This window comes from Leptonotus elevatus, chromosome 12 (genome assembly GCF_054856555.1).
Source record: "Leptonotus elevatus isolate MCC_2025b chromosome 12, RoL_Lele_1.0, whole genome shotgun sequence".
NCBI classification, from domain to species: domain Eukaryota; kingdom Metazoa; phylum Chordata; class Actinopteri; order Syngnathiformes; family Syngnathidae; genus Leptonotus; species Leptonotus elevatus.
Window position 1 is genome coordinate 19,542,314 of NC_141250.1, and position 15,253 is coordinate 19,557,566.

Consider the following 15,253-nt stretch of genomic DNA (forward strand, 5'->3'; position numbering starts at 1 on the left):
TTCAGCCTGTCTTCTGTTTCCTTTTCATTTGGGAGATTTTTTTCCCCCTCGAGATAAAGTTGGATTGCGAGAATAAAAGTCATATTTTGTTTCTCAACAAAATGTCATATTCCAAGAAAAATCTTTTCTTTCCTTCCATTGTTTTAACCTCACAAGCCAGATTGATAATTGTGATTCACTCAAGGGAGTTCTTCACATTATCAATCTGGAACTTCACTCGGCAGACCCGTTTGGAAAAGGGGGGACATTCTGTACAATACTTCGAATCTGATTGGACGACGTTTTGTTTTGACCAATCACGGCAACGATTGAAAATGTCGTCTTCGGTCTCGTCTTGTCCAGATAAAAATGTACGAAGCGCCGCTCGTTGTTCACCATTCAACAAGGAAATAGAGAGTAATTCTGCGAGAACAGAATGAACTGCAGCGGCCTTTAGTCTATTAATGTTTAATGTTACAAGAGTAATGTTGGCCTTATAAACAAAAACCTGTTTGGTAAAAAAATCAAAAAATAGTTTTGCATGATTTTTTTCCAACTTAAACATCACATTTTCTACTGAAAAAAAATGTATTCTGAAAATGAAGTCTTACTTATTTCTCTAGATATTAATTTGTAATATTACACATATAAAATATATTTGTTTCCCCCTCGTAAAAAGCCTATTTTGAGAATCAACTCTTTTTTTTTTTTCAAGATAAAGATTTTTCCTCTCAAAAAAAAATTGCAGTCGTATTTTTTTTTTGAAAAAATCCAAACTTATATTTTGTCAAGTGTTATTCCCCAACAAGGTAAAAATGAAAGACTTGATGTTTGCAGCATAAATTTTATTTAAAAAGACAAATCCAGTGTTTTGCAGTCATGATAAAGTTTTTTGCACATTTTGGCTGTAGATTGAAAAAAGCGAGAAGGTGCATGCACACCAGTACATTAAACACTACAGTTAGAAAATATTTGTGTAGAAAAACATCAGAATTGACTCACAGTGAAATTAGAAGGCATGTCCGGTTAGTTGCGCACAGTCTACTAGGACGGACAGGGTACGACAGCGACAGCTCGCCTTAGCGGTGGGCGTGCTGCAGGGCGAGCAGCGGCGCCCTCTGCTGGTACTGCTTCTCCTTGGCGGCGGCGATGCGACTCGTCAGATGGCAGGCTTTCTCCAGGAAGTTGACCAGCGCCTGTTCAGTCAGCAGAGATGCCACAATCTGGGCCAGGCTGATGGTCCACTCGTCAGGCGGTGCAGATAGGACCTGGTCCCGGTCCGGTCCCGCGGGCCTGGCGGTGGCCTCGCCGATCTGCAGCACCAGGCTGGTGACCTTGGCGATGGCCTGGAAGAGTTCGTTCTCCTCGGGGTCGCCGTGGAACAGGCTGCACAGGGTCTTACAAAACTGGATGAACTCTCGCTGACAAGGAAATCCAAGTCAAGTTTTTAGTCCGATTCTTTTCTTGTAAAATGACTGCAATTTCATGATTATTGAGTGCACCTGGATATGAAATTAACCCACTTAAACGATTTAGCAACAACAAAGCACACGGAAACCGAAGAACCTTTCTTGGCGCCAAAATGTGTCTTTTATAAATTGTAGTTTAAAATAATGAAATAATAGACTTTACCTGCTTCATGAGGGGAAGTAGCTGGTGCACATCCTTTTCCTTGGTCACGACTAAATCCCGAAGCATCTGCTTCAGCTGCTCCTGGTAGTCCTTCGCCTCCTCTTTCCCATCAGCCCTTTCTTTAGCAGCCAAAACAAAACCAACTCAATAAGCAAGTGGAAGATCGAATTCACGTCTCGATCTTTGTCACCACCTGAGGCCACGCCCACGTAGAGAGGTCTGCCGGATGACAACGAAGGAATGTTCATCCCGGACGATGAAGAAAACGAGCGCTCCTCGCTGTCAGTCAGAGCTGTCCAAGTTGAAAGTGACGTCAACGGCATCAGAAAGTTGCCGTTAAATTAAACGTTTCGGCCAAAATGCGAGGAAGACTCACCGGGAGGTAAGTGAAGACGGTACAGTAGCTTCACCTTGTCACTCAGCTCACCACAGTACAAAATGTCTGATACAACAAAGAGGAAAAGGGATTACTTTTTTTTTTTAAAAGGTATTACAAATACAATTATTTTTCCAAAAACGTTTTTTTCAAGTTTTTTTTATATTATATATATTTTTTCTTTTTTTTTATTTTGCTGAGAAAAAAAATACTATTTTGACAATTTTTTTTAAATAATACAAGAAAAGATGACAAAATGTTAGGATTTTAAAAATGAATAAAGTCAAAATACACAAAAATAAATAAGTGCAATTATATGATCTACTATAGTGCATGTATCAAAAGCGAGAAAAAAAATGTAATTTTAATTTAGTCATATTGTGTCAACAAAAATTATTACAAAAAACTTTTTTCAAGAATAAAGTTAGTTTTTAAAAATAAGAAAAAGTCATAAGTGTTTTAAGGTAAAAGAAAACTCCTCAATATTACAAGAATGAAAAACGGCGTTTTAAAGAATATATATTTTTAAGAAAATAGTACAGAGTAAAATCATACTAGGAGAATAATTATTTTGTTGACAGTCAGATTTTGCTGTAAAGTCAGATTTTTTTTAGTAAAAGTATTTTTTAACACTAGTCATAAGCCTTTTTTTTATTTTAGGAAAAAAGTGTTATAATTTGTAGAAAAGTAGAATTTGTCCAGAAAAACTCTTACTTTTGTGTGAAAAGTTTTATATTTTTAAAGGAGAATTAAATATGAGATCATGACAATGATGTCATATTTTCTTCAGATAAAGAAAGAAAAAGCTAAATTATGAGAACAAAGTCATTATTCAGAGAATAAGGCTTTTTTTCCCCAAGATAAACTATTAAGAGAATATGATCAGGAGAGTTTTCAAACAAATTTCTCATTTACTTTCTTGGAAGTGTCATGACACGGGATCGGATTGTTTGAAATAAACACTTAAGCAAACGAGTCGTCAGTCACACTCCACCCACCGAGCCAGAGGGCAAAGTCCCTGAAGAAGAGCAGATTGTGTCTGTTGGAGTCCAACAGGGTGAAGGTGCGATGGGCCAGCGTGTCGGCATGGCGCTGGCAGCCACCCGCCGGCCACGGGGCCAGCAGCCCGTACAGACTCTTGAACTGTGGCAGGTCCAGTCGGTACTGGCGCTCCAAATAGGAGACGCCGCGCCGCCATGATGCCGCCCCCGCCGCGGCCACCGCGCTAATGTCGCCCCAGTACATGCTGATGAAATGTTCCGTCTGCATGGAAATAATACTATCACTGACAAGCTTACAGTACCATCAGCAGACAAATTGTTAAATCAGTTAAATCTTGTAATATTAAGAGCATAACACTGCAAAATGTAATAGAAATATTATTTTTTTCTTTCTTTTCTAGTTTTTTTCCTTTAGGTCAATGAGGGAAAATGACCAAGAAAAAAAAATACAAATATATATTTTACAAAAACGTAATACACCATAATATTATGAGAAATATTATACTCTTAATCAAATTTTTAAACAAAAAGTTATTAACTCTTTGACTGCCATAAACGTTATAAAACGTTTAGCATAAACCTAGGGAAGGGCGCCGAGGACGTTAAAAGACGTCCCCTATGTTTTTTTTTTTTTTTTTCAAAAACGGGTGCAGGAAAGCCTTGGGCAGCTGTGCTGAAAGAATCAGGCTGATCTGATTAGTCAAAGACTCGTTTTGGCCCCTAGAGGGCAGCGATGACTCTCTTTGCACAAGGTTGGATGGGCCGCCCACCGTGGGCGTCAGTAGAAGACGTGAGGCGGAGCTAGAGTGTTGAGGAGACAATGGCTGATCCAAGCCACAATGGCTTGACCAAGCAACCGGTTACAAGCAGCTCAGCTTGAGCATTTTTTTCAAAGACGGAAAGCATCAATCAATACTAAAAAGCGCATTGATGTCAACGATGATGATGACAACGAGCTCTACGCCAAAGTTGGAAGCTTTGGCCTGTTACTATCACGTAGTAAGCCTCACCGGCTACGCGCGGCTAGCGCGGCTAGCGCTGCTAAGGCCGGAAAACGCGCACAATAGCCGGCCGGGTACTTCTGCACAAGCGGACATTCGATCGGGCGATGGAGAGTTGGCATCGACCAATGCAGATTGATGATGATGATGATGATGACTGCGAGTTTGACGCCAAAGTTGGAAGCCTGGACGTGTTTACGAACACGTAGTAAGCCTCACCGGCTACGCGCGGCTAGCGCGGCTAGCGCTGCTAAGGCCGGAAAACGCGCACAATAGCCGGCCGGGTACTTCTGCACAAGCGGACATTCGATCGGGCGATGGAGAGTAGTCGAAAAGCATCGACCAATGCACATTGATGATGATGATGATGGTCAACCTCGCCGGAGTTGGAAGCTATACGCGGCCGTTATTCTCTCGTCATAAAGCCTCACCGGCTAGCGCTGCTAACGCCGGAAAACGCGGAGCTGCACAAGCGGACATTCGATCGGACAATGAAGAGTACCCCGAGTCCAATGCATATTCATCGGAGGAGCGGGTACAGTCTGATCACGGAGAAGACACTGTTTCTGGACTACGATGCCACCATGAATGGAGTGGATAAAATGGATCATGCAAATGCTGTTGCGTCTTCTTGCACGCAGGAGAGTGTTACACAAAGAAAAACTGTCGTTGAAACATCCACATATTTGTAAATAGCACCACAGTTGCACACATTTGTAAATAGTTTGCCAAATTGTTGTCAAATTGTTACACTGTTGAATGTAAATAAACGTATTTTGCTATCAAAAAACACTTTTTCATTCTTGGTGGTAGTGTTTTATAGAAGTAAAGCACTATTTAGGTGTTTGTGGCATCATTCATGGACAAAAAGAAGTGTCAAATTCACTAGAATGCATGAAATAATATCGTTTCACTAAAAGCTTGATTTCTCCGTATTTTGGTCCAACACAGGCGAAATTGGGTCAAACTAACCATTTTCTATTGTTGATTACTAAAGAACGGAATAAGGTAGAAACAAACTCTTTTTTTCTGATGAAAGATGAAAGTCCAATCTTTCATTTGGTAGTACGTGTGTTTCCATAGTCCAAACAGAACATTTTCTGTGGACCTTGAAAATCAGTCAAAATGCTTAAATCGGCTGGCACTGGCAGCATCCCTTTTCTGAAAACGTCTGGCAGTCAAAGAGTTAAGAATAAAGTTATACAAAAAAAGTAAGTTGTAATATTACTAATATTAACATGAATAGTAAGTTGTGATATTACAAAACTAGTTTTTGTTTTTAAGGGAATGAAGTGAATAAAAAAATGACAAGAATAGTTTTTTTTTTAATTATTAAAAGTTGCAATTTGACAACAACAAAAGTTAAAATTGTCATTGTTTTTTGTGTTAATTATTTTTAATTAATGAGAATCTGAAAAGTGGTGAAGAATTTACCTTGAAGAGGTCATAAATGTCAGCCAGGTTTTCAGCAGAGATGGAAACGTCTGGTGTCACCACTCTTAACTACGAAAACACAAACCAATGTATAAGCATTGTTGTCAACATTAGCGTCAGCACAATAATTAGCATCATTTCTCACAGCGTTTTCTTTGGTCGTGTCCTCGTGTGCCTGCAGGACTTGGATTCTGTGTCGACAGCGAAGCCTCTCGATCTTCTTCACAGTCAAGTCTCCGAACCTCTGACCAAGAAAACACATGAAAATACTTATATTTTGAAAAAGCAACAATCCATTCTTCTTTTTTTTTTTAAGACAGCCATTGCACACACTATTTTGGAAGCTAACGTAGTTTAAAATATGTAGCTATGTCTAGCTGACTATTAGTATTGTTAGTATGGAGGCTAACTAGCATGATTAGCATGAACATATTTAAGAAGGATTTTCAGACATTTAGCTGACTGTTAGCATTGTTAGCTGAAACGCTAGGTAGCACGATAAAATTTTAAAGAATGTTTTTCAAACCTTATTTAACAGATACCTAAAACATCTTTGAAGAATCTGTTTTATGTGGGCTGGGATTCCTGTTTAGTAGACGGTTAGCATCATTAGCGCAGATTTAAACAAGCAGGCATGCTACCAAAAAAAAAGAAAGACGTGGAGAGTATACATGATGTGCTTTTGTTCTTTTTTTCTTTCTTTTTTTTTTTTACATAACTTCTGGTTAAAATGATGACAACAAAAATGGATCTGTATTCTAGCTAGTTAGCTGCTAGTAACTCACTTCATAGGCATCAGTGATGAGCTGTGTTATGTTAGCTTGGCCCACAGCTGGAGCATCTGCCATGTTGTTGCTGCTGCCATTTGCAGGGGGCTGAGAGAACTCGCCTGCAGATGACTGCTCACTTCCAACATGCTCCAGAAAACTGTAACAGGCCAGTAGGTGGTGTTATTGTACCTGTTGATGCTATGCTAACGAAGCTAACACAAACATGTGTAGTAGTATGCCATTGATATTTTGTTTGTGAAGTACTCCTGTGTTCAAAACTAGACCACTGTCACGGCTTTCTTGCATTCCCACCTCTATTGCGACTTTGATACTTCCAAAGCTGACAAATGTATGCATCGTTGTCATCATTCCTGCGGTTTTAACCACAAACAAGTAGGCATCAATCTTTGGAAATACCTAGCGAGGACCATAAGTGCCTGTCCGTCGTCCACACGGGTGCAGAGGCTAGCAGCGTTGGCCTCCAGCACAGCCAGAGCCAGCTGGAAGATGGCCTTGATGCCGTGGAAGAAGAACCAGTCCACCACGCACACGGCGCTGTGGAAGGGCAGCACGCTGACGAAGATGGTAAGGAACCAGGAGAGCGACACAGACGACAACGTGGAAAGGTCCGGAAAATGATCGGCCAGATCGGGGAGACGCTCACTGATCAGCTGCTCGAACACCGACTGGTCCACTTGGGCACCTGCACCAGAAATGCAGTTGTTTCACGATGTTAATGCTAATTTTAGCATGTTAGCATTTAATCAATTCTCATTAGGAATCCCAATCTTCTTGACAACCTTCTGTACTTGTGTCCTATGTTGCTATTTTTTAGGAAACCAACAGTTAGCATGTTGGGATTTCATCCATTCTTTCATACCAACGGTTAGCATTTTAGCAGCTGATCAATTCTCGGTTGTAGGAGAACCAGACTACAGACATAGATGTGAAATCTTCACCAATGATTTAATGAGCACTTTCCTAACACTAATCCAAATGCTAATGCAAACGCTAATATCAAAGCCGCTTACCGATTACCCGCCTGTTGAAGTAGTCAGGTAGCATCCGCTCACAGATGGCCACCAGCAGCCAGAAAGCTTCTTCTTCTTTGGCGTACAGCAGCAGCACGGATGCCAGTATGTTCATCGACTAGCATCACAAAGCTAAGTGTTAGCACAGCTACTGCTGACATGTTAGCATTTCAACAATTATCGACAGAGGATGCAGCTGCAGGGGATGATGTGAAATCCTCAACAATTTGACTGGGCGCCTCCTATTATTTTCCGTGTACTATATGGCTATGTTTTAGCATAACAATAGTTAGCATAGGTTAGCAACTTTTAGTAAGTATCCTTTCTCCTCACCCATCTGCCTCAGGTGTTTTTGCTAAATGTTAGCTACCAACTGCTAGCACATGAAAACATACCGACTGATAGTATGTTAGCATTTCTCCCAACTCATTTTTATTTATCAGTCAAATTAGTATGCAACTACAAATAAAAGTAAAATCTTTATTTAATGTGCCTTTCCGTCTTTTGCACTCATGTTGCTAACTTATGTTGCTATAAGTTATTGCACCACCCGTTAGCATGCAGCACGCTATTCTCATTCAAAATAGCACCAAACTCTTAGTCAAGATGTGTAACCATTGCCATTCTGTTTTTGCGCCTTTTCTACTCAAGTTGCCATGATAGGGTTTTAGCATTTAACCACTTTTAAGATGAAAGAAATGATCATGATTGCCAGTCATACCTGACAGTATCCAATCGTGGGGTTGCGGTGGGCATAGGCGGTGAGCACACGGCGGAGTGCGGCGATGCCGGTGGGGTTCTGAAAGGCAGGATGGTCTGGTAGGGATCGGTGGAGGTCCCGCTCGATCTCGTCTGTGGTCAGGCTGCTCTGACCCATTGACGTCTGCACCAGGCCAGCATAGTAGCCCGGTTGCGAGTCCAGATCGGGGGACGCGTCTGCAGGGTAAAAAATGTGTTGCTATGTTAGCATTAGAAATAGTAAGCAATTGCAAAGCAAGATGTGAAGTCCTCACAAATCTGCCAGGTTGCTTTGTTGCCATGTGTACGTTTGGTATCAACGGTTAGCACATGTTCGCATTGAACCGTTGGCATATTAGCATTTCAACCACTTTACTAAATAGCATGCTACAGGTCAAGATGTGAAATCACTCATCTGCCTTGGCATTTCCACTGCCTGGGTTGCTATCTTGCTATACAGTTTGTTAGCATGGCAAGTGTTTTAGCATCTAATGACATAGTTGTCAGCCATTTTATGTAGCTGGGTTTGTCCTTCCCACCTGAGAGCGTCATCCACAGCTCGCCCCGTAGGGACTCGGGTATCCCCATAGCAATCAGTCGTTGGACCTTGTCCGTGCGAAACATGTGGACGCCACGGCCAAACTCAGCAAAGTGTTCCTCCCACATCTTTTCTTTCAGCGCCTCCATATTCTGAACAAGACAACGATATGGTGTAATATCTCAATATTGTGATATACAGAGATTGTATGATTGTGTGTGTATTGGAGGAAAATCATCTGTGATACACTACAGTCAATCATGATAACGTGATATTTTGCGTTATTAACAGCATCATGATAACTGACGTACCAGAGGAAGAACGTCAACTACGGCATAGCAATGAAACCGTATCAATAGCCCTGCTTCAGCTTACCTTGTTGTTACTTCCTGTGGTGTTGTGATGAAAGGCTGTCATGAGAGCTTCACTATTGACTGTGTTACGAAGCACCTGCTCCTCCATCTCCTCTTCATCCGAGCACGCCGTGTCGTAGTAGAAGGTGTAGTAGGGGTTGGGGCAGCTCTGATGCAGGGATGACAACAAAAACCAACATGAGCCTTCCAGTTCCAGACACACGAGCAAAGACCACGGATGGGCAAAGTTCCTTCAGGCCTAGCAAGTACTTACATAGTAAATTGTTCATGGTCAAAAGTCCTGACATAATTGTTGCATTCATTTAACCATTAGGTAGAGTCCAAAGTTTTGACCGTTTCTGTTTGTAAACAAACAATTCAATTCTGTGATTGGCTGGAGAGGTCAACATTGCCTTTTTGCCCAGAAACGTCCCTCTTATGGCAAAACACAACAAAATGTCAAAATACAGGCTGGTGGTTGATGACAAAATCACCCCCTCACATTAACAGAAGCCAAGAGGTGTTGATTGAGAAGGATCTCATGTGTATTTATCCAGTGTTTATTTTTGAATGAAAACGTTGGACTTAAAATTGTATTTATTATATTTTTGCATTCATTTTGTTCGATAATTGGTAATCAACTAGAATCACACAAATTATCAAGTTAAAAAATTTGGAAAGTTATTTTATTATTAAATTAAACACATTTTGACATTTAATTTATCAAACATGATAATCAGTTCATTATTACTCTAACTCATGCATTAAAAAAAATAGAATTTTGCATAAATATTTAACGTTTCTGCATTTTATGAAGTAAATGGTTAATCAATTGTAACCACATTAATTTAAAGCAATTTTAAAAACCGACAATAATTTTAATGATTAAAATGCCTTTTTACACATTTTATGTCTTTCATTTGTGTATTTATTTAATGAAATGGTAACAATTTGCAGTTGTATTAACATTTAAAAAAACAAGAATGATGATTTGAATATTAAAATAAACATTAAATATCAATTGGTCTATTGTAAGTAATACTATTCATTCATCATTTATTATTAAACTTTCCCATATATTAGACGTCTTATTCAAATTGAATTTTTTATTAATTATCTCATATACTAACTGGTTGATTGATTTCAAATAATGCAATAAAAAAATGTATAAACAATTTCACATATGAATCTACAAATTTTGTATTTATTTGATTAAAAACAAAAAACGATGACTTTGCGTACCGCGGTCCTCTTGGCATGTCGGGTGGTTCGAAAGGCCGACTGCTTGAGGTGCAGCGAGCGCAGCCTGCAGTTGAGACTCTCCACCAGGTCGTCACGCTCTTGCAGCTCGATGAGCTGGAAGGCCTTCTTGGAGCGCACGCTCACGATCACCGGGTTCGGTAGCGCGCACGTGCTCTCCGCTTTCTCCACAGACACCACCTGGTAGCACATTAGCATTTCAGCACATTTCGTTTGAACTCATTAGCATCGTCCACTGCTATCATATTAGCATTTGATCAATATCATATGACAAAGGGCAAGAACAAATTGTACACCTCTGAGAGGGGTATGAGGAGGATGCATTGTCCCTCTTCTCGGCTTGAGAAGCCCAAGTAGTTGTCTGTGGTGTAAAGCGTGCCGGCCGTGTGGCAGCGGGCGTGCGGCGTCCACACGGCGCACGACACCGCTTCGTGGAGCCTCTCGCTGCGAGGAAGGCGGAACAGGGCCAGAACGTACTCTCGCAACGCCTGCTCCTCCAAAACCCTGAACAGAAGATCAAGTTTGGCTGAATTTAAGTCTCAAGAAGCCATGTCTGGAAAGTAACCATTTAAAAGTAGAAGTTAACCTTAAACATGTGATCCTTCAGAAATGCTACATCTAGACTTTTTTTTTTGACTGACTACTATGAAATTTGAAGCATGTCCACTGGACAGATGGACAACAGAAAATGACAAAGTCTGACCTCTTGGTGATTCGGGCCGGTTTCTGCAGCACTCGGTCCAGCTCCAGACCTTCGCTATCCAGCAATCGGCGCAGGGCGATGTCGGCCAACTGCCCCACTACTCCGAAAGCCTCATCCAGGTTGAGGAACATGGAGAAGTCCCGCTGCCGCTGCCTGGTGCTCACCCGGATGGCCTCGGTCATGAATCCGCCGGAGACCCGCTCCAGCCGAATCACCTCCGCCCAGGGAATCACAAACTTAACTGTGAAAATAATAAACAATAAATAAAATCAACTTTTTCTTGAATAAAAGAATAATGCATTCAAATTCAAAATGTTTATTTATCATTTAAAAAAATTACCTTTTAAGAACATTTTGTAAAAAAAAAAAATTGAATATGTGCTGTATGTAAAATATATAAAATTGTTTATCTTTATAATTCATTTATTTATACTTAATAATTTATGTTTAAAAAAATCTGATGTTTGTAAAATATGCAAAGCTGTTTATTTTGTTATGCATCATTGATTTAAATATATTTAATAAATAAAACTGTTTAAAAACAATTGGTACAATGGGTCAAATGTGTTTAAATTATAAATATTTATAATTAATTTCATTACAATTAATCAACCAAACATTTTTCTTAAAAGTAGTTCAAATGTGCCGAACTTTTTACAATTAAAATAATTAGCATTATGAGTGTTATGCATAATTAACTTAAATAGAATGATTAAATTATTGAATCAACTTTGAATATGTCCAAATGGGCTAAAAAAGTTATGTATTCTATTCTATTGTATTCTATTGTCACTATTAATGCTTTTAATATAACTACAATTAACTACCAATTAGTTAAAAACATATAAAATTATTATTTAAGATTATAAAAATTACAATTATAAAATAAATAAATTTAAATGTGTTGAAATAAAATTCTCGTTATTAATGTTACTGTATTTACAATTATTAATCGATCAATTACTTCACAAAATAAAAATGGTTAAAAGTAGCTAAAATTTATCAAATGTGTTAAAATAAATGGCAAAAAAGTAAATTCTGTGCAATAAATCAATCAACCAATTGTTTAAAAAATGGATGGAACTTTTTTTAATTTAAAATAATGTTATTTAGTGCAATTGAGTAACCAACTTTAAAGAAAGAAAGAAAAAATAAAGCAAATCAAAATGTTTGATTTGACAAAACATTAATTTTCATTATCTACAACAATTTAATGAGCTGAACGAACACTACACTACGCACCTTCCTTCCCCAGCAGGAATGAGTAGAAGGCCATGTGATTGATGCTGAGGTAGAGCAGACCCTGGCGCGGCACCTTCCCCTTCCACGTGCAGCACGAGTAGAAGGTGACCAGCTTCTCCGACGACGGCAGCCCGAAGTGGCGCTCGAACTTCAGCAGAGCTTCGCGAAACTTCTCCGGGTCGTCCTCTTGGGCGGCCTGACGACCGCGGGACTCCTCCGCGATCAGGCCCTGACACACATCATTAACCATCAAATAGCCATCACGTTACGGTAGTTGTATGACACATGTATGTCGTATGTGACCAAGCGTGCCGTGATTTTTTTTTCTTCTTCTTTTGACTCTGTGGATTATTTCTAGTGGACCCGTCCGTCCTCCCACCTTGACTTTTCCTCTGACGAAGCTGGCCATGTCCTCTTTGTTCTCAAAGATGGACAAAGAGTGCAGCAAGTTGTGTGCCAGCCAATCCCAGTGCTTGTTCACTTCCTCCATGGCGGCCCCTGGGCGGATGGGGAGGGGGTGGGGCGACGACCCGGTGGGACGGACAGCATTAAAACAGAAAACAAACACACACACAAATAATAGATGCGTTTTTTTGTGGATGTACCACTAGCGATGATCCAACTAATCTGCGAGCCTGGGATCTGGAGGAGGATTCGGAAGGGCGTCACCCTGGCATTGGAGTCCAGCACCGTGTCTAGCGCCCCCACCAGGAGGCCTGCAGACACACACCACAACACCTTTGACCTTGCAAGGTCACTATGACGGCACGTTCGCTGTTTTCACAGTGCAGTAAAATTACACTAGTTAAAATACGATTCAAAACATTACTATTATTTGTCTGTTTGGTGTATACAAAGGTTTTTTTGTGTAACTTTTTGTTTTGGTTAACTTAACACTTGACTGGAGACTTTTTAAGCAGGCAGTTTTTTACCCCCCGTCTCACATGGTGAAAAATGTCTTATCTTTTCATTTTAGCTTCTATATTTTTTTACCGTCCAAGTTGAGCCGCTTGAAGGTGTGCTTCCGTAGCCTGGCAACGCGCACAAAGGCCTCTGAGGGTAGGGGAACATACCGGAATGTTCTCCCTTCCCTGGACACCCATCAAGTGTGAAAGTAAACAACCAAGAACATTTTCCGTGGCCGGCCCCTTCCCAAAATGTGTCTGTTAGTGAGCTCTTCTGAATTGTGATGTCAAAATTGACCTAATATACATATACATTTATGTTATGTACTATATGAGCAACAAGTTTTGTTTTGTCACAGTAGCTACTAGCTACAATAAATAACCGGACAATTCTAGAGCCACTTTTCTTGGAAATCACTTACTAATCCTTTAACGCAGTTGTTCATGTTGTAAAATTGATTATTTATGTGTAATTTTGTATTATGTGAGGAACAATTTACTTTTTTTGTCACCGTGGTGACAGCAAACTCCCCTGAGGATTCAGGAGTTAACATTAACTTTTACCTAGCATTTGTTTACTAACTTTTAAATCGCACACTGTGCCTTTAACAGGGCACGCAAAAACAAACACATTGCTTGCAAGTGGTTAATTATTGTCTGAAAAGAGACACAAAATCCACAGTCGGGCAATAATTAGCAGAAGCATCGGTCACTTATGCGACAAAGTGGCCACCTTTTAAAGGCAGCTTGGATATTACAAGGTGCATTTAAATTGAATTAAAAGTCGACTTTCTCGTTTTGTTTGGGGGATTTTCAAGTGCACGATTTTTGTTTTCAAGAGTGTGGCCTGACGACCCAAATATCCACTTCCCACCCTCACGCCCTCCATGCCCGTCCAGGTGCACCGTGTCTCGGGTTCTACCGACCGCTCAGCCTTCCGGCGGGCTCCCCGCGGCCTCTCCTCCTCTGCAGCAGAAAGAAGTCGTTGCTCCGCTCGGTGATCCACAGCTTCAGCGCGTTCTTCAGCGCCACTTCCTCCGGGTTCAGCCACATTTCTCAGCTGGGTGGGACCATCGGAGGAGGGGGTGACTGGCCCTCCGCCGCCGCCTGAGAAGTCCACCCCGCCGGTCTACAGTGGAGCGTAAGCGGCTGGCTGCATTGTTCGCTACGCGGGGTTCGAACTTCGAACACTGTTTGACGTCCGGCTCGCTGAAGTCGATATTCAACAGCTGGACACGCCGATCCCAGATTGATTCTTCTGCTCATGGGGGAGAGATGTGTCACTCTGTTGTTTTCATCTAAAAGCGCTCCGTGTGAATTAATGGCGTCATTTCCATCGTTCCCCTATCTTTACGTGTATTTCACTTACATTTTTACTCAGTAGTAATGTCAGGGAATGATTACTGACAAAAGTAGCTAACCGAAAGGATATGAGGGTGAGAACTTGTACTTTCCCTACTTCCCTATTTCAGGCGCTCTTACTTCCGGAAAAGGATACCCACTCTTATCTTATTGGATCTTCGCGCGTCACATGTCCAGGTACTCACGCTCAACTCCAAAAGAATAACTTCTTAAAAATAAAAAAAAACTATGTGAAATAACCACATCCTATGGAGGGAAAATATTTATTTTTATGCAATGAAACAAAACAAACCCAAAAAACGAAAAAGTATAGTCACATTAATTATTTGCAAACAACATAATGGATTTGAGGGAAAAAAGCACACCATTACTGTATTTCCATAATAATAATAAATCTCTCCATACACTTCCGCAATGAGCCACAGAACCTCATCTGAATAGGCTGTTAGTGTGTTCACGTGTTCAAGACATAAATGGTCGTTGCTCCCAAATAAGATAATAGTAATAAAATAAAGTTGATATTACAACTATTTAGACAAATGTTTTATAGTTATGTAGTGTTTTAATTGAGAAAACATGCATTCTTGTGGATTTTAAATTTATATTTGTTGTTAATACATGTATTGTTTTTATTTTGCGACATATATCATATAAACTATATATAGCATGAGGTAGCACCTGTTGAATGACGTTATCGGCAGCCACAAATGGAATGTCGGGCTGTAATTCCTTATATGGATATATTTAGGCTAAAGCGGAAATTGGTTTCACTTTTATTATTGTCCCTTCGACCTGATTTTGTTTTACCGCAAATATGAACGTTTACTTCAACTCCATAATTAAAAGTAAAAATTGCAAAGTGTGTGTTAGAAGAAACACGTACTATTTTAAATCACTTGCAGTAAATTCATCGTGTGAGAGGGAAATG

At 40.2% G+C, this 15,253-nt stretch overlaps 1 protein-coding gene across 2 annotated transcripts; it reads right to left on the reverse strand.

Annotated features, from left to right (window-relative positions):
- Positions 1-807: 807 nt before the first annotated feature.
- Positions 808-14,445, reverse strand: tbc1d8 (TBC1 domain family member 8). 2 transcript variants are annotated; one of them, XM_086091618.1, is made up of 21 exons: positions 14,333-14,444; positions 13,890-14,221; positions 12,664-12,774; positions 12,438-12,556; positions 12,059-12,287; positions 10,817-11,057; positions 10,410-10,617; positions 10,096-10,293; positions 8,876-9,022; positions 8,502-8,652; positions 7,946-8,160; positions 7,225-7,342; positions 6,611-6,896; positions 6,209-6,350; positions 5,569-5,667; positions 5,424-5,492; positions 2,986-3,250; positions 1,988-2,053; positions 1,805-1,903; positions 1,612-1,730; positions 808-1,400 (listed from the first exon to the last, which is right to left on the reverse strand). In XM_086091618.1, exons 2-21 carry the CDS (start codon positions 14,014-14,016, stop codon positions 1,059-1,061), a joined length of 3,351 nt encoding a protein of 1,116 aa, XP_085947744.1. In that variant the 5' UTR covers positions 14,017-14,221; positions 14,333-14,444; the 3' UTR covers positions 808-1,058. The 2 variants fall into 2 exon arrangements, with proteins under 2 accessions (XP_085947744.1, XP_085947743.1); XM_086091617.1 differs by having other exon boundaries at positions 13,890-14,445.
- Positions 14,446-15,253: the final 808 nt, after the last annotated feature.